This window comes from Argentina silus (assembly GCF_951799395.1).
Source record: "Argentina silus genome assembly, chromosome: 16".
NCBI lineage: Eukaryota > Metazoa > Chordata > Actinopteri > Argentiniformes > Argentinidae > Argentina > Argentina silus.
This window is the reverse complement of record NC_139670.1, coordinates 17,886,877-17,905,674: the sequence shown is the minus strand read 5'-3', so window position 1 is coordinate 17,905,674 and position 18,798 is coordinate 17,886,877. Positions and strand designations below refer to the sequence as shown.

At 40.6% G+C, this 18,798-nt stretch overlaps 1 protein-coding gene across 1 annotated transcript in view; it reads right to left on the bottom strand.

Annotated features, from left to right (window-relative positions):
• The window catches only part of arid5b (AT-rich interaction domain 5B), a gene marked incomplete at its 5' end in the record, with an annotated part of 69,482 nt that overhangs the window by 48,206 nt on the left and 2,478 nt on the right, over positions 1–18,798 (bottom strand). Inside the window, 2 exons of the mRNA XM_083686931.1 lie at positions 1,683–1,913; positions 14,455–14,689. Of these exons, the coding sequence (XP_083543057.1) occupies positions 1,683–1,913; positions 14,455–14,689 (466 nt within the window). The remainder of the gene's footprint in view (positions 1–1,682; positions 1,914–14,454; positions 14,690–18,798) is intronic.

Sequence of the window (18,798 nt, the reverse complement as noted above, 5' to 3'; positions counted from 1 at the left end):
AACAAGACAGATCTGAAAATAAAGTACAAGCATCTATCTATTTATTTTTACAGGGAGGGGAATAAAACCTGTGAGAATTAGGAGCAGTCCAGGAATTACTTAGCATAAGTCAAAACAGTGAAAGATGGCAACGCCCCAGAGTTCATGATGATTTTTCCATAAATAGTCTTCCTTCTTTTCTTCCCCTTTCTTCTGAAATGTACTGGATTTCCCTCCCAGAAATTACTTGGTTCAGCATTGCCAAAGGGGTTTAGAATCACTGTTACTTGCCTCCAAAAATCTGGATGTTTAATGGCTACTCTAAATGCAACAGATTTTCCACCAAGTAACTATCATACCGAGCATAAAACGTGCTTGAAGATTTTTCTCTGATTTTCTCATCGGTCTCTGATGTGTTTCAAAATGTCCAGAATTAAATCTGTGCCTTTGTAATAAATCCAGCCTGTGGTAACTCTTACATGACCAATGACTTCATATGTTGAGATCAGGGCCTTTAATAAATACCACTCCAGAGTAACTTAAACAAAGGTTCTTCCAATGGATCTCGTTACCACTTGCCAAAGCACTCTTTACAAACTCAGGGGAGAGAGCCAGGGCAATCAGGATACTTAACATGCACAGGTCTGTCAGTCTTGCTTACATCTCCTTTTCAAACTATAAAAAAACATATGTGTTCCAAAAAAATGCTCCTGGGATCATTTCCACCATCTGAAATACATTTCCATTCTGAGCACTCTGAAGACATGTCCTTATTTGCCTTGGCTAATTGTCATCTAGAGGTTGTCTGCACAGCTGCTCAAGTAAGGTTAGATATTGAGTCCACTGACTATGTTAATATTACTATACCACATAAATAACACAAACAGAACAAACATGCTAAGTATAATGTAGGCTAATTCCCCATGTTAAAGAACGACTAACTCTCACTGTATGCTGATGATAGCTTGACTTTCATTGTTTCTGTGGGTTGAAGGTCATTAGCTACATGATGTTAATATAGAGCGTCGAGACATGCTGCAATGATCAGACCTACTGCAGAACAGATGGCTCATCCTCTGAAACATCAAGGCTACTTCTTTTTAGAGTCCCAGGGGTCATTGACTATGCTTCTATCATCACAGATTGACACAATGATTTGACCCTACATCGGAAAAACAATCTCTGAATTTGTGCTGACCACATCGATGAGGCCAGAGCTCTGTCATCGTGTCTGTGAGCTCTCTCTCTTCCTGTGGGGGGAAGCCTGGCAGAGGCACGGAGCTGACTGTATAACTTGACAAAAAGCCAGTGTGTCCGTCTCAGTTACCCCACCGATAATCAAAGCTCATCAAAGTCACTTCCTAGTACTGCATATACAGTAGCGTTGGGCTGAGTGCCATGAGGTTAACATCAGACCAACTCTGTCACTGTTTGGTGAGCCACTAGGCCTAACTAAAGAGAGGGAGTGACAAACAGGACCAACGAAGTAGACCTACCTAATATACAGTACTTTCACTTGAAAGTGTTTGAGGTTTGAGGTGTGCTTGATTCAGCTTTGAGCTTGCACTTCTGGGACTATTCCATTGGTTCCAAAGTACCAGGGAAAATTAAATCAACTGCAGCCCAAGGGCTTAAAAACGGATTCAACAAGTCATGTATTTGAGCCAGGTCTGCTCCACAGGTATTAAAGTCCGAGCGCTTACCAAATTCGTCACAGACGCTCTCGTTGTCCACAAGCGTGGGGTGCTCGAAGGTGTCCCTGCAGTAGAGGATGCGGGTATGGTCGGTGAGTGAGGCGATGCCGCCCAGCGCCAGCACCACCTGCTCCGTCAGCAGGGAGGTGGGCCGCTCCCGGAGCCGGGCGATGATGGAGCGGTAACGGCAATACTGGGGGTAACTCAGAACCAGGGCCCGCTTCTGTTCCCCGTCATCGCCTGGGGAGACACCACAAAGGACAATGTTTTTATATTATTTTATTTCAATCTTTTTTTTCTTATTTTTTTTTTTTTATCTTTGACACCATGAGTACAGGCAGAAAGATCGCAACATGAGACAATAACCGCAATTCAATAAATTGCAGATAACAGATTTCCCCAATTCCTCTCCTTTACAAAGCATTGTTAACAGCGGGAAATGATGGGAAATGAAAACAATGTTAAGTGCATTTCAATTGAACATCCCGTCTTATGTCTTGAGTTATGCTGGAAACCCACTATCTGTAATTGATTAAATTAGGGCCGCCATATTTCATCTCCCTGATGGAGGAGTTTCACAGTGTTCCTCTGCGGTCACTTTACAGTATCAACCATGTGCATAAAGATATACTAATGAATAAATGAGCACCTCCTTTGTGTTAGAGTGCAGATCTGTGGGATATTACGTTTTACTACAGAGTGAAACTGCTGGTTTTACATGACGGCTCTCAGTTAGGATTGGCCGTATAAAAATGTCTGGGCAATGAGCCACATCATTCTGCACAGATAGACCAGAGCATCAACCCCTCTCTCTCCTGACTCACCCAAATCCTTCTGCTCAATCAGAATAATCACACCTGTGGCTAAAAATTAACCAAAATAGCTGTTATATCAGTATATGGGATCACATCGCTTTGCCAAGCACCTGCGTTGCTCGAAATACTGAGCCCTCTCTCTGAGATACCCCCCAAAAAAAGACGTTTTGCAGTTGCTCGGACACGCACGGTGTATAAAACTGCTGCCAGGGAGTCATAAACTACAATCCACTTGACACAGTCAACGTGAGTTTACATCTGTCACAGCAGTCAAAACCTCTCCATGTCACAGGGTTGTCAGGCTGTAGTACACTGTGTTACAGCTGACAAACAGCCAGTCACTCTGAATATGGCTGTTCAGGTAGTCAATGGTGTCACCATATACTGTATTTCTATCGTAAACATACTACATACAGTATACTAGCAAACGGTATACCTTGTAAACATGTATACAGTATACTACACTTATAATATAGAGCATAACATTATCTTATATGTACTGCACTGTATATACTACACTATATATACTATGTATTTAGTGTAGAGTGCTCATATATAATGCATGTGCTGTAGTGACACCGTTGAGTATTGGCTAAGTGTTCCAGAAGAGAGACATCAAGTGTGAGGACATGCTCACCCTTAATGCTCCTCATTGGTGATTAGATGCCAGAGAATTACACTGAGCACCACAGCACAGATGTTGAGCTCCGGAAATATTCCTTTATGATCCCATCAAATTACACTCATTACATCTCACAGGGAGATATATATATATAAATATATATAAATTCCAGTGTTATGTAAGATGAGCAATGATGTGTTTTTTGGTTCATGACTGCTGCTCCACTTAAGACTTTCAATATCAACTTCAATTACTCATCTCTGAATCCGATAGATGAGTGCTGTGGTGACGAAACCTTTTGATTTATTATGCTTATCCTTTTTATTGGGCTTTTATAGCAAGTATTATGCTCCCCTTCAATGCACTCTGTCCCTTCCCAACACTAATCAGGATGTGCACATACACACCCCAGTGAGGACAGCAGTGCCAGCTGAGGCATTGATTGAGGACCATTTCAACATGCCAGAGTATGTCCCCATTCATTTGAGATTCCCAAACACATTGTGGTTTTCCACATTGTATACACTGGAGTGCAAGAGCAACTGTTCCTATTCAATACGCCCCGGCGTTCCAATGCCTAATAGCACAATGAAAACTAATCTATTTACTTCTTGACAACAGTATCCACCCCTCCCCCCGCCTTAGTTGCAATTAGCGCAGTTGAGATTAGTTTCAAAACGTCCGGGTTTTTAATGGGTTGCACTAGTCCTGAATAATCTCACTGGGATACTGTGTACAATTTGCTGATTAGATTTAACTCTGGGGAGGAGAAGGGGCCAGAGAGGAGGCAGAACCCCCCCCCCCCCCACGCTCCATAGTCACTTTGTTAATAAAATCTAACCTTTTCTAAAGAAAGGAATTCTTATCTTTGCAATTTAATTGGTAGGGCCTGCACTATCATTAGAGAGCACTGAAAATCACATTATGCAATTTTCCTTTAATACCCTTGACAAGCAGCCTTTGTCAAGAATGAGAAAGAAAGAAAAAAGGTAGGGCACTGATTGGTTGCAAAATCAAGCCTAAAATCTGCTTGACTAAGCCTCACATGTCCTATCTGATCAGGGTGAGTGGACTCGGCTTCTTAACTATGTCAATGTTCTCCCGCTTTACAGCTCAAGTGCTCCGCAAAATGTCAAATGGCCCTCTGTGGGAATATATTTACATAACACTTCTCTCAACTCATACCTTGCACCAGATAAAGTGGACCAATTAAATACCAAGAAAAATACATACTGAGGAATGTCTGTGGGAAATTAATAATTCATGTCCCATGTTATTCCACGGTGTTGATGATAAAAATCTACAACGTGGCATATGGGATTCGTATCAACAATAAAGCGCTGGTTTTTGAAAATGTGAATATTGTGTAGTTAGCTAGAAATGTTTGTTTGGAGAAGGCTTGATAAGATTGGAAATATGGGCGGTGGGTGGAATCCTTTATTCCCCAACGGAACAGAAAGTCATATTAAGATAGAAAGGGAGGGGGAGGGGGACCTGCTAAAGACAGAACAACAAGACAATGGCCCACTAATAATAATAACAAAGCTCTTTTTGTGAGTGAACCTTGGAGTCGGGAGTTAAAATTGCTTCACAATTAAGATGTGAGAGAAAATGAATGGGACCCGAACATAAACTATATTTTCACATACCAGTGGCTTAATGACTATTCAGTTCCAGTCTCAGATGATAATTTACACAGGTTATTTTTTTAATCACCAAGCTTATAAATCTTTCTGTGAAGTTTACGTGAGGAGCTTTTCTTTTCTTAAACAATTACAAATATCCAGATAACACAAGATTAGTAGTACATCTAAAAGCTCCTTTGATTATGTCGCAAGGAAACCTGAGTGTCAAAAGGCATTGTTTCCTATCAGACCGAGATCTTTCTCATGACGCCAGAGTAGAGTGAATGGGGTTTCAACACAAACAGCCAGCAGTGTTTTCTCTCTAATGTACCTTATGCCTCGCCTTCAAAGCCTCGCCAAAATGGCTCATGAATTCCCTGAAAGACACAGAACTGCTGAGGCGCATTCCTGCTCCGCTCCAACCTCAGAAACAGCCATTACCTAATATATTAGCCTGTCAGTGAGTCAGCCCTGACAAACAAGGCTTAATACCTACCTGTCTGTTTGAGTTTGTAGGTCAAAATACCAACACGGTGAAACAGAGGGAAATTAATACTATCTGTTATTCCACTTATTGTTCAAAGTAATTGTGCGATGTGAGAAGAATGCTTTGATATCCGTCCCGCTATTCAGTCACACAGTGACAATCTTAAACATTCCAGTCTTGGCATGGTTCAAAATCATATGAGATAATGGTGAACAACTCATTTCTTTCAACATTATCAAGTGTTGATAAAAGCGAGACATGTTCTCCTCTAGATAATGATCATGATGAGGCCACAGCTGAAAGCACTGATGTGGTCACTGGATTATATTGCCAGCCATGTTAGTATTCACTCTTGATCTAGTAAACATTCCCAGATCATTGTGCTTGGCTATCCAGTGTATCCTTGGCTCTATTGATTTCAGGTTTAGAATGATAGAACACCAGTATATCTGCAAATGTGAGTGGTCAAACATTAACAAAGGGCTCACTGCATTACATTCTGTGCGCAGAGCCCATTTCCTGTTTTACAGTTATTGATTTAATGATTGCACAGTTTCCACTTCACCAGACCATCTTCAAAGAGAGAAACCAGTCCCTAATAACGCCAGTGAATCAGCCGCTCTCTGCAACATCCACAAAAGATGTGACACTTCAAGCAGCAGGAAGGCAGGCGGTCTAGCTGTTTGTCTTTATTTCAGAAGCAGGCTCTTGCCAGCAAAATATGTGCAAATAATGTAAAGATAGACCACAGCCACTGTCTCACATTTCTGCCGGATACAAACCTTTTCATATTTAAATGACTTTTAATAAGCTCTATCACGCCGTACGCTCTCAGAGGGACCATGCCTGTGCTATCTAAAGAGCTAAAGAATGTTCCCTCTCAATTCAGACCCCCTTCATTCAAAAACCGCTATGAGCCTGATGAGGATTTCTTTGACAGAAAGTGAGAAACACTTAAAAAGCGTATCATACGTTCACGAAACTTTCTATTGAAATCGAGGGCCTGGAAAAATGACAGTACAAATTTGCTCCTGAGCTCCAGTACCGAAACTCTCGTTGGGGAGTGCTTGTTAATGTAGTGTGATTGCCTAGGTGACACCAGGTGAAACAAGTCTAGATATACTGTAAGCTTCATATATCACAATTGACTGACCCCAGACAAGGGCAGGGTCGCATTATACCCCATCTCTCCTCACACCCCACTAATATTGCTCTTTATTTGATGCCATTTTTGTTGCAGCCCAAATTGCCTTGAGCCACATTTTCCGGAATATGCCCCAATGTCGACGTAAAACACTCTGATGATTAATGCTACCTGGTGATATTTTATTACGTTAGACATTCCATTCTCCGAGCCCGACACTTTCAGAACAGCTCCATAGCAACCAGTCAAAGCCCCCCCCCCCCCACACACACACAGTAGGCTCTGTTCCAGTTTAGACTGTCTGCCTTATTGATTGCCTGATTGCAAAGTTTGCATTTAATAGCCCCCTGTAATACATGACAGGATTATACACGTTATGTTAGGGCAAATTGCTCCTTTGCCTGGAGAGATTGAAGTTCGAAACACAACAAAACACATCTGATATTGCGCTAGAAGTGCATGCAGCAGCCCCCTACTAAATGGGCTAGGTTGATGAATATCTGTAAAGGAAAGTCATTATTACTTTGTAGTCAATGAAACAGAGTAGCACTGGAGGCCATATGAGTTTATAATGAGTTGACTGTAAACAACTGGGGAGAGTTATCAGTATGAAACATGTCTCGGAATAGTTTCCTCTCCTGAGCAACCTCCAAAGTGAACACTAGCTGTGTGTCATTGTATTTGTTTTTAAAGCAGACAAACAAAAACCAATCTCACATGGATTGCCATCAGGGTGAAGTGGGTGATGGGCTCATGTTGTATATTGAGCCTGGCTCTCTCTCTCCCGTAGATAAAAGGTGCTCAAAGCTCGAGGGAGGGGTTTCCTGTGACCTTTGTTTACACCATGGCAGAGCTGCAGCCTTCAGGTTATCATGTTAGAATAGTTAAGGTGTTCCTATCAAAGGCCTTATGCAAGACTATCTCAGTCAGGCTGGTTCAAAATGCAGTTATATAGACCCTTTTCATTCTAAATATTGGATGAAACAGATGACTTGTTTTCGAGAAATGTATCTTTCATGAGACACAATAAGCACATTTTATGCTGGGCATGAAACAGAATGGGAGAAATAGCAGTTCATATGATATGGATGTGAGCCATGGGAGTTGGATGTATTTTTGATCAGGTTTGCACAAAGAGGTCTACTATGAGCTGTTATGAATTGTTTAAAGCCTTATTACATTAAACATCATTTTCCTGCAAAACCAACTAAGAAGTTGCTATATCAGGGGAAAATATATCCCAGGGACAATTAAATGATCAGCCACTGAATCTATGTCAACGCTGAGCTGCAAAAACATATGATCTGAGAGGAAGCTTTCAGTCAACGTAATGTATGCAAAATTGGACACACAATTAGGCTACTGGTATATGATATTAGAAGCTAGCTGAAATCCATCATCACAACCATTAAACATGGCATCATGCTTTCTTTTTCTATGCAAAGTACACAATGTCCTTGTCCCAATTCCTTTCATTTAATTGAATTCATAAACAGTTTTTTTTCTTTGTTCACTGTTCATTATACTAAGCACAAAACATCTAATATGTGGGCTAAAATAATACAAACATATAATATCTGGGCTGAAATAATAGATCTGAGGTGAATCCTGACTGCACATCAGCTATCTATCAGCCAATCCACCTCCTCATGCGAGACAAATATTTATTTATCATACTTTTAATGAGCAATTTAAATATGTATTAACTTGAAGGATGCAGGTGTCAAACAACCTGCAAAGACAAATTATGTCTATGTGAAAGCGATTTACTTCGGCTGCTTTGGCAAAATGGAAATCATATTCTAACAAGCCCCTTGACACAATAGTTGCTCTCTACTTTAGCACATGAGTGGGTGAAATGATTACAATTTCCACACAGAACTGGAAGAATGACGGAGAATGATGGAATTACTCAATAAAACCAATTAAAGAGCATTTAGAATTTAAAACAAAGAGAGGATTAGATGTAGGGCTAGGATAACAACATGCCCTATTGTGCTGATTTCTTTATTTGCAGTCATTTCTAGACAAGGCCTTTTCAATTACTGTCCAAAGAATAAATCATTCATAATTCCCCGGCCTGCCAGAGAGACCATGCATATTAAAGAATTTCCATCCATCTTGTTGGAACAGTTGGCACTTTCCTATACCCTCTGAGAAATAGGCAAATAAACAAGAAAGGAATCCTCAGTTGCATATTTCCTTTATCTATGGTGTGGAGAAGATCAAAGTGGTTATGAAATAGAACAGAGGAAGAATCCTCTTTGTGAATTTAAATTAACTCTTAAATGCAGTCTACTTGTACATTTATGAACTGCGTGGGAAAGAGACAAAAAGTTATATGCTGACCCCTTGGATGCTTTTTACACTAAACATATGCTTGATATCATGGCAGGGATATGATAGTGGCAGAGCGGGATTAAGTTCCTAGTGCAGCTCAGCCTAATGGGAGAATCCACACAGGGGTAATTGTTGACTGCTAATGGCTATCGACTGGGACTACTGTCCTGTGACTGTCTTGGGCGGGGGGGGGGGGGGGGGGGACTGAAAAACAAGCCGACATGCAGATAAATCTAGTTTACGGGCTATCACACCTCAGGTGGCAGGAGCATGGCAAAATAAAAACCCAAACTAGTCACCGACACCTGTCAGCGTTGTAATGCCACGCAGTGAACGCTGCAAGCTGCCTGATCTGATACCTGCCATGACACGTCATCTTGATCAAGGTAGCCTACCTCTGTGCCCAACAACAACAACATTGTCTATAAACCTTGGGAGAATAATCGTTATGTTATGTGATCTAAACAAAGCCAAAACAGCAGTTGCTCCCTGCTCCTCCAAGCAAGCAGTCAGCTAAATAATGAAATACTGCTTCTTTCTGTTATGGAGATAAGACTGCAGCTGAGATGAATTTGATTAGTGAATAATTAAATGCTCATGCACACAATATTCCGAAACTCCATGCAGTTCCAGCGATGACTAAATAAAACAAATTAGCACACAGACTGTCATTAAGGAGCCGGTGGAAAACGAAACATTAATTTGTCTCGGAGAGAGTGTAAGTTCCAGGGCGTTTAATATTTAAGGAAGCCTTCTTGAGTTTTGCAACAACCCCCAGCCTGACGGGGAATGATTGGCTGGCGATAATAACAGATTAGTCATCCTGACTGAAGGGGCTTGGCACAATGTACCAGAAAAAGACACATGTATTTTTTCTGAAAAACACAGTGAGAGCCCTCAGGTTCAAATTAACAATTCCTCTATGGCAGCCTGGGGTGGGGGGGGTGGGGGTGATACTTCTTTAAAGGACACCACATAGCATTAACATTTAATTGAATTTCCGTTTAAAAAGGCATCTGTTTGAAAAACTAGGAAAATCTAATAAAGTAAACAGATAAATGGAATTTGGGGGGGGGGGTGGTGGGGGTGGTGGGGGTAAGTAAGAACTCCATTTTTTATCAGGCTTCTGGCTGTTAGGGGCTACTCTATGTTATAGGAGAAGTCACATTAATAACTTCAGTGTTGTTTCAGTCCCAGTAATGGACAGACAATAAAACTATTCATTTCCTCTAAGGTCAGCCTGTGGAGACATGCACATTGTTTGACTGTCTACCAGCCCAGTGATTATCCCACAGCACATGCAGGGGAGAGGGAGCACAGGCAACTAGAGAGTTACGGAAACTGAATAAAGTAAAGAAAAACAAATACATTTGGACTTGAAACAAAATGCTGATTACGCCATACTTTTTTTTTGCTTTCCTTTTCCCGCCTCATGCACAAAACTGTTTCACCATTATTAGCAAACCAACCAACTTTTTCCCCCACCTCCAGCTCACAATACATGGCTCACAGATTTAGAAATGGCTGGCATGTGTCCATGGTTTTAGTCATAAGGGGAATAACGATATGAGCAGATCGCTGTGTTATAATGGACAATAAGCCCTGTTAACTTCCAAAAAGCCCTGCCAATAATCAAAACATCATGACTGTAAAACAGCCAGTCTGAAATAGCCCTGAGAGAACACAGAGGCACTCAATACCGTTGCTGAGAAAAGGCGGAGAAGGAAAGTTAGCCTAAATAAAACATTAATTTAATTACTGGGGAATGTTTGGTCTCCTAAATGAGTTTTTTGCTGAAGAATATCCTTGAACTGCACAGTTTCTCTTTCATCGATTTGACTGATAGCAGTCACAGGTATGTCTAGGCCTAGAAGTACTGGGCCTACTTCTGAAAACGGTATGACATGCAGGTTGGGTGTAGCAGTTAATAAATAATGATTTGGCTTGTATAGAAATATAGTCAACGTGCTCATATAACAACTTTCTTTGTTACTGGTTCCTCAAATATAGGACACAATTTCCTTGTCCAAAATCACCAGACTGCACAACCATTTGAATTTCGCAGAATAAATTACCCTAGTCAAAAGACCTCACTTTATGCTGTTAAGAGTCAGCAAAATAAACTGCCATGCAATATTCACCACACACTGTATGAAAAGGTAATAGCAAAGTAAACAACTGTCGAAAACCATGTTTCAAAATCATGATCTGTCTGTCTCTGTCTGTCTGTCTGTCTGTCTGTCTGTCTCTATCTACCTATCTATCTATCTATCTATCTATCTATCTATCTATCTATCTATCTATCTATCTATCTATATATATATATAGATATTCTCTGTCTACTGTATCTATATCCATCTATCCATCCACCCAGCACACTATCAAAACAGTATATTCACCTAGAGATGAAATAGGCCTAGCCTACAACTTGTGTAAAAACATCTCTTTTCCTCGTCCCACTCATGAGTAGGAGCTGCCTGTTCTGCTGGGGTAGGCATGGTTGTTCAGAGGCTGTTTTAACCATGGTGCAGGTCTGTCACATTCTTAGTGAAAAATGAGCTAGTTACGAATACATCATCATCCTTCAGGTGTGGTTATTAAGGATTTTTATGGTATCTTAGGGACAGGATTTTGTTTTTCTCACACTTTGTTTAAGTGAACACTTGGTAAGCTTACAAAACCCCTCATCCGGTGTTAGATTACTCTTCACCCCTATGAGTGCAATAGCCTCCAGAGTCATAGCTACTTGCACAGTTGGGTGTGGTTTAAAACAACCTATATGCACAGCCATAAAGGGCTTTTGTTGAGGGGAACCATATGATATTCTCCTATCAAAGCTGAATCGACATCTTAAAAAGCCTCCTGTATAACCCATCAAGCTGAACACCAACAGACTCTCTAAGTTAATGTAAAACAGTTACATCTAACTGTCAAACGCAGCGCTCCTCATCCTAGACATGTGACCTGAATCACATTCAAACCAGCAGTATTACATGAATAATGACTTGAATGGAACAGGGTTTCTGTATCATCCTGTGCATTAATGAGGGAAAATATAGTCTGGTGACAAAAGTCAAACTTCCTCTGAATATAACAAGCAGAGATACACAGACATACAATAATTAAGACACTTGGATTGAACAAAGTCAATTTTTTCAAGTTGTTTTGGAACATTGTCACCTTAATTGCTTCCCACGCACATTAAATTAGCATGCTGTCTAACTATGATTTTCAATAACTCTAATCAACAAACAGTACCTTGTATACACAGAAACACATTCCAACACAACATGGCAACCACAGTATTGAAAATGGAAGACGCCATTGCTGATTGTGACTCCAAGTTATTTAAGAGGACATTCCTGAGATGTAGTGTAATATTACTATCAGCAATCCCTCAGCTTGGTGACCCAAGACTAATACGGGAGAATCTTTGGAGCTGGCTCATCTCCCCTGAGACTGAGCTTAAAATACAACCTCCCTCTTCTCTTTCCTGTTCAATTCACTGGACAAGGTAGGCCTTTTAAAACCTAATTATGTTCAAGGGGCCAGTCGTCAGAAGAAGAGCATGCAAGCGGATTAGAAGTGATTCTTTGTCAGTGCCTCTGTCATTGGAGGACGGTTTGCAAACGTGATAAAGAACATAAACAATGTCCGAGCAAATTAGCTATTTAATCATATATGACAGAATATTTGTTATGACCAGGCATCTATGCTAACCGCTGCACTTTGCTCCTTGGCAGCCTAAAGCTGGCTGTAATCCATGTGCCTGATGGTGCACTGCAAACCTTTACTTATTAAAACACATCGCCATATTTCAGGCGAACAATCACTTTTTATTCAGTTGCTTAAATGACGAGAAACCTATTTTAACTTCTTTTTACATCAACCTGATATTGCTACTCTTGATTGAAGCAATTTTCATATCAAATTCAGAGTGACAGCTTTTTATTTGGAAAGAGAACATGCAATGCTCTGGGAAAGGGCCGGGTGATGACAAGTCATCCTCTTACTTCCTAATTCATTTTCATGGCTTATCATCTTTAATTAAATGGCAAAATGAATATACTCTGAAACACTGCAAATATTTACAGTTTAACACAACTCTCAATAATAAATAGCCTCTTAGGAGAAATACAAGCAACGCAAACCTCAGAACAAAGTTGACATGAGCTAATTCATGTGCCTGTTTCAATTAATGGTTTATTACCATCAGCAATGCTGCTTTTTTAAAAGTCTGCTTTCTGCAATTGAAAAGGCCTGCATGGCTGAATGATCCCTCTCTTTCTCTGGGTAACAAAGAAAGCAAATTTAAACGAGAGAGATGGCCTCTGGTCCTCTGCCAGGATATTTCGCTTACCAAGCGGATCTGGAGGCACTTTGAGTAACTGCATTTAGTACCCTGACAACGCAAACAAGCTAATATAGTCATTAAAAAGCAACTTATTAACATCACAAAAACGTCTAAACACAATGCTCAAAAATAATAAGGTTGCAAGGCTGACAGTATAAATAAGTTGAGTTTCCTATTGATTCACATTCACAGCTGTAGCTTCATGTAAGCTTCAGTGACAAAGCATCCATTATTGATTGTTCTATCTAATCTCTGCATAGAAATCTAATACATCAGCCGATCCAAGGATTCAAGGGCAATTTAACATTTGGCTCCATGGACTGAGACAAAACCATATGCAAATTTCAGTAACTGTGGGAGTGAAAAGATCTATCGCAGCATAATTATAGCATTCACAAAAGGAATATAATGTAGCTCTGGTGTGGTTGTTAAGCACAATTCACCATGGTTAAAAATAGCTTTCCTAAGTGTTCATATTTATCACAGTAGACAAAATAGCACCAGGTTGCAGTTTTGGCCCTTAGTTCTGATTGAGTTGGGGGGCTGGGGGGTGCAGTTTACAGAATCTTGAATATCCATGTAGGGCCATTTCCCAGCTTTGAGCAGGTATCTGCTACACAGGAATGCAGCCAAAAATGACATGTTTATAAGGCCATAAACCTTACACTGGAGCTCTTATATTCAGCTGTGAAGCACTGTGTGATAACTGAGGCATGTTACAGATGTATAAATGCATGTCGTGTCGTTTTAAACTGCACCCTACACTGCAATAAAGCAAAATATAACTATAACCTTTCACTTTGACAGTCAATTATGCAGTTGCTGTGTGCGCTATCAGCATTCAAAAGGTTACTCCACATTGCGGCGAAGCTCGACCTCCAAAATAATAATTTAGAGAGCGCATTGCTCAAAATACCCAAAGATAAACAGGAGAGAAAGTCAAGTATCATGTTGAATATGGTGTGCTATGCTAGGGAATACCTCTATCTTTTAGGGGATACTGTAATTCAAGTTCTTGTGTTCTGTTGGGCTGCTCTCCACTCTTTTCCTTCTTACAAACATATGTTACAATAATCAATGCTTCAAAATAGTCCAAAACATTGTGAAACCACTGGGAAAGCACAAGTTAATCAAAGCGAATGTCAAACATCATCATAGCTCTCCAACTCAACAACGGATAAATGAACACTAAAAGCAGGGTGCAAACATTTGAGATCAAATAATCCATTTGATTGATTGCAGGTCTTAGAATACTAGTCTTTCACCTCTGCCAAAAACCCATGCTTTTTGTAAAAATAGTGTGTACTTCATCATACTGTATTCCTCTTACACTGCATGCTAAAAACGGAGGTAACCGCAGAGATGCGAGTGCATAAATAATATGACATAGTTACCCAGTTCAGCCTTCTCCTTTAAGACGTCCTTGAAGTTGAGGCCACTGTTGAGTGTAGACTCCCTGTACCTGTGGAGTGTGTCTTTCTGTCCGTTCTTGCCCAGCTCTCTCAGCACCGTGGGTTTGAGGGGTACCGCCTTCAGCCCCCGCGTCCACCCCGACGAGTCCCACACCGTCCATTTGACCAGATCCTGTAACTTCACGATGACTTTCTCAGACACAGCGATGATCTCATCCTGCAAGAGGAGGGATTGATTTAGCTTTAGACACACTGGGAAGGTTAGGGTTAGTATGAGATTGGTGTTGTGTGGTGGAGGTATGGGGTTGGTGTTAGTGTGGTGGATGTATGAGGTTGGTGTTAGTGTGATATGAGGTTGGTGTTAGTGTGGTGGAGGTATGGGGTTGGTGTTAGTGTGGTGGATGTATGAGGCTGGCGTTAGTGTGATATGAGGTTGGTGTTAGTGTGATATGAGGTTGGTGTTAGTGTGGTGGAGGTATGGGGTTGGTGTTAGTGTGGTGGATGTATGAGGCTGGCGTTAGTGTGATATGAGGTTAGTGTTAGTGTGATATGAGGTTGGTGTTAGTGTGGTGGAGGTATGGGGTTGGTGTTAGTGTGGTGGATGTATGAGGCTGGCGTTAGTGTGATATGAGGTTGGTGTTAGTGTGATATGAGGTTGGTGTTAGTGTGATATGAGGTTGGTGTTAGTGTGATATGAGGTTGGTGTTAGTGTGGTGGCGGTATGTGGCTGGTGTTAGTGTGGTGGAGGTATGGGGCTGGTGTTAGTGTGAGCAGGAGACCCGGGTTCAAACACAGTCAGTCACATCAGCAGCAAAACCAACTCCTGAATTTCCGATCAAACAAAACATCTCCAACAGAAAACAGCGCTGGGTACTGTACCAGTGCTGCATAATGGAAGTACTTCTACAGTCCTGCAGCCTGGATTGTGCTGGTGAAACATTATTAAGTCCAGAATGTTCATGCAAATAATTGTTCATAAATCACTCGATGAAAATCAATACAGACAGTTTGAAAGATGCTCTCTCTTTTTCCTTTGGAACCACCGCTGATCATAGGCATGATCGAATTGTAAAATATTCCTTGATTTCATGGAGCAATCTTGATATTGACCCATACACTGATATGTGCATCTGCCAAATAAATACATGATTCATTAAAAAAAGAAAAAGCAATAAAGTGCTGCTTGTAACCTGGCACAGGATAACAGAGGGGTCTTGGTCGAGGAGAGAAGCTGGAGACCAGATGTCAGTATTTCAGAGAACCCTTGATCATGCATTATGACTGACTCCACTTCTCTCTCTCTCTCTCTCTCTCTCTCTCTCTCATATGCTGTAGTAGTCACATTGCACACCCAATGGATGCATTAACTGCTTTCTTTGCATTTTCCCTTCACATTTTCCCCCCAAGTGACCCAATAAAAGCAAACATAGATCACAGAGAATACAGACTCCATAAGGTTTACAGGCTTAGTTGATGTTCTTGTTTTTACCAAGGCTATGCCTTTTGCATCTGTCGGCAGAATCAGGTACAGCTTTTGCTGATCAAACCATTTCTAATTAGCTTCCTTTTATGTCCAGAACATGAAAAATGACTCTTTTGTTTAATCCTCTCACACAATAGCTTTCATTGGAGGATAGAATCATCTGAGGTATAGAAGCGTACCTATCTCATTAGAAAGCTAAATGTGGTATTTTTCATGATGCAGTTGCATGATCAAGATTGCATTGCACCAATCTATTTACTTGTATAATCTTGTTATGATGCAGTAGAATTTTCATTTTCAAGAGCCACACAGAGGTATGCTGATTAAAACTATGTAGGGGTTCCATCATAAGAATGACAAAGGTCTAAACATGTTGTGGCATAAATAGGGCTGTTCTTCCAAAAAACTGATTTGACTCATTCATAACAAAATGGCCAACTCTCTAGGAGTCTCTGAAAACGATCAACCTTTACATTCTAGAGTCCCAGCCATCTGCACAATAATCATTTCAGTGCTAAGGCATCTGTTTTCATGCTCCTATAAAACTAAGTGGGTCAAACACTGTTAATCCTAATGGCGACACAGCAAACTTTACTATGAGATCATGTGCTTTAGTCTGCCGCTTTGAAGACCCGACACCGCTCATGGGATTGATTGAAATATTACACAAACTCCCATTTTATTAGCTGGTTTGATTTGGAAACTATAATGAAGTTCCTGCTGCTTTTGTTTACCTTTGGGTTGTTAAATGATGTTCTGAGAAGAATCAATTCCATTCGGTAAAATGTTTCCATGTTTTAAGTCTGGAGTGCTGCAAAACAATTGGCTCCTTGTAATTACACTTTAGACTGGGGGGAACTGAAGCATTAGCCGCCCAAAGCTGTGCAGTAAAGTAATGTGGAGAGAGCGCCTCACAAACAGTGTCATGCTGAGAATGTTACACTCCACTGGCTCTCGGGGTCAGGGTAAGAATTCCCCAGGTCAGAGCAGATTTGTACACCTGCTTGCATGCCTATTGAATTATTGACCTGGTAACATGAAAAATGTGTCTAGCAGACGCAAAGGAAGTCTTTTAGTCCAGTTAAAAGTTAAATGAAGTATGTTCCCCCGTCCAATAATTGATCTCGCTAAGAGCCTGAGTTAATGACTTGGTCATGTTAGATGCAACATTTGACCATGGCAGTAAGATAAAGCCATTATTTTAAGACACTAGATGAAACATAATATTTGAGGATTATATTGTTAATCTGCATTTGGGTCCATGACAAACAAGATAGTTGTCTCACAACTTTTAAACTGGTTGTCTTTATACAGTACTTAAAATGTTATAATGCTGTATCATGTGTTGTATCATTGTTATACTGGGATTACTGTAACATTTCACTACCCTCCCACTCACTCCCTCTCTAAAGAGCAGTTTCATTTTCACTTACAGCTATAACAAAGATAAGAATGCATGTCACACTTGCATGCTGAATTCAGGAACTCGCTCTGACTCAAACTGTAAATGTCACATTGAAGAATATTACCTTTGGAGAAAAAAAAGCTGACCATCTAATTTGAACTATAAATACGTTCCAGGCATTCAAACACAAGCATGGACTTTTGCCAAGCAGCCAAGATGTGTCTGGATCCGTGCCACGCATTTTCTCTGCTACAGTCCCAAGTCACAAGCCTGACTGTTTTTGTAATCCAAATAACAACTGAGAGAGAGAACTAATTAGACATTACCACCATCTTGTTGCTTTCCCTCAAACCACACTGCAGTGGAATTGTAGGGGACCTTGTTTGGAATCCATGGCTCAAATCAACCTATATAGGCTAGAGCTTTTTTATGTGCAATATTTAAGTTAAATGTGTCTCTATGGTATGCAAAAGAATATAAATACAGCGACTGCTATGCGGTTGATGGAATCTGACAGGGGATCTATTTATAATAAACAAAGCTGTTTTAGTTCTGCCCTTATGACACACAAGCATTATTCAAAAGGACTGCTAATGCAGCAACAGCTTGGCTGCAGTCATTGAGCTGATATTCAAGAGTTCCAAAGCTGTTGAACAACTGGGTCCAATTAACATAGAAACCAAGGACATGAGCAGTTCAGTGTTGCAACCAAGGCATTTTGTTTCTATTCAAACACAACTCATAAAAATACTGTGCCCTTCAATCTGATAAATGATTTATAAACATGCAACAATGGAGAAAAATGCCAATCTGAAGAGCACGCTCTCACAACAGGAAATACCCCGAATGCAAATGGTTCACTTCAGAGGAAAAGTACATCTATCTAAATTCAGTCCCTTCCTAATCATTTGACAGGCATGTGCTCTTGGGGAAGAGGAAGATCCAAGTCTGCTGAACAAAAGTAAAAACAGCACATGTCTGAACCAGGGTGTAATGTTGCCCTCTCTAGGCTCCAGCTATAAGTGTTAAATTCTATAGGCCGGCTGCCAGAATGAGATGACTGCAGAAAGCCTGTTGCTGCTCTTGCCTCTGCTATTGAACTAATGAATGACTAACTCAAGCCAGAAGGGAAATTACATCACCTGGGTGTAGAACAAAAAGGCATCTGGAAACATGGTGGCCTCTTTTATCCTAGCAGTCTTAGCCTATGTATTGAACCCACGATGAATATTAGGAACATAGTTTGCTATGCTGAATCCCATTTGGGGGAAACTCTTAAAATGAGATCATGTTTTATGTCATGGTCTTAGAATCAAAAACTATGGCATAGATATATCACTGGAATCCATACAAGGACAACAGAACAGATTATAAAAAGGACGCATAATGTATCACTATCCACATTCTTCCTCGACAAATATGTTCCATGCACCTATAA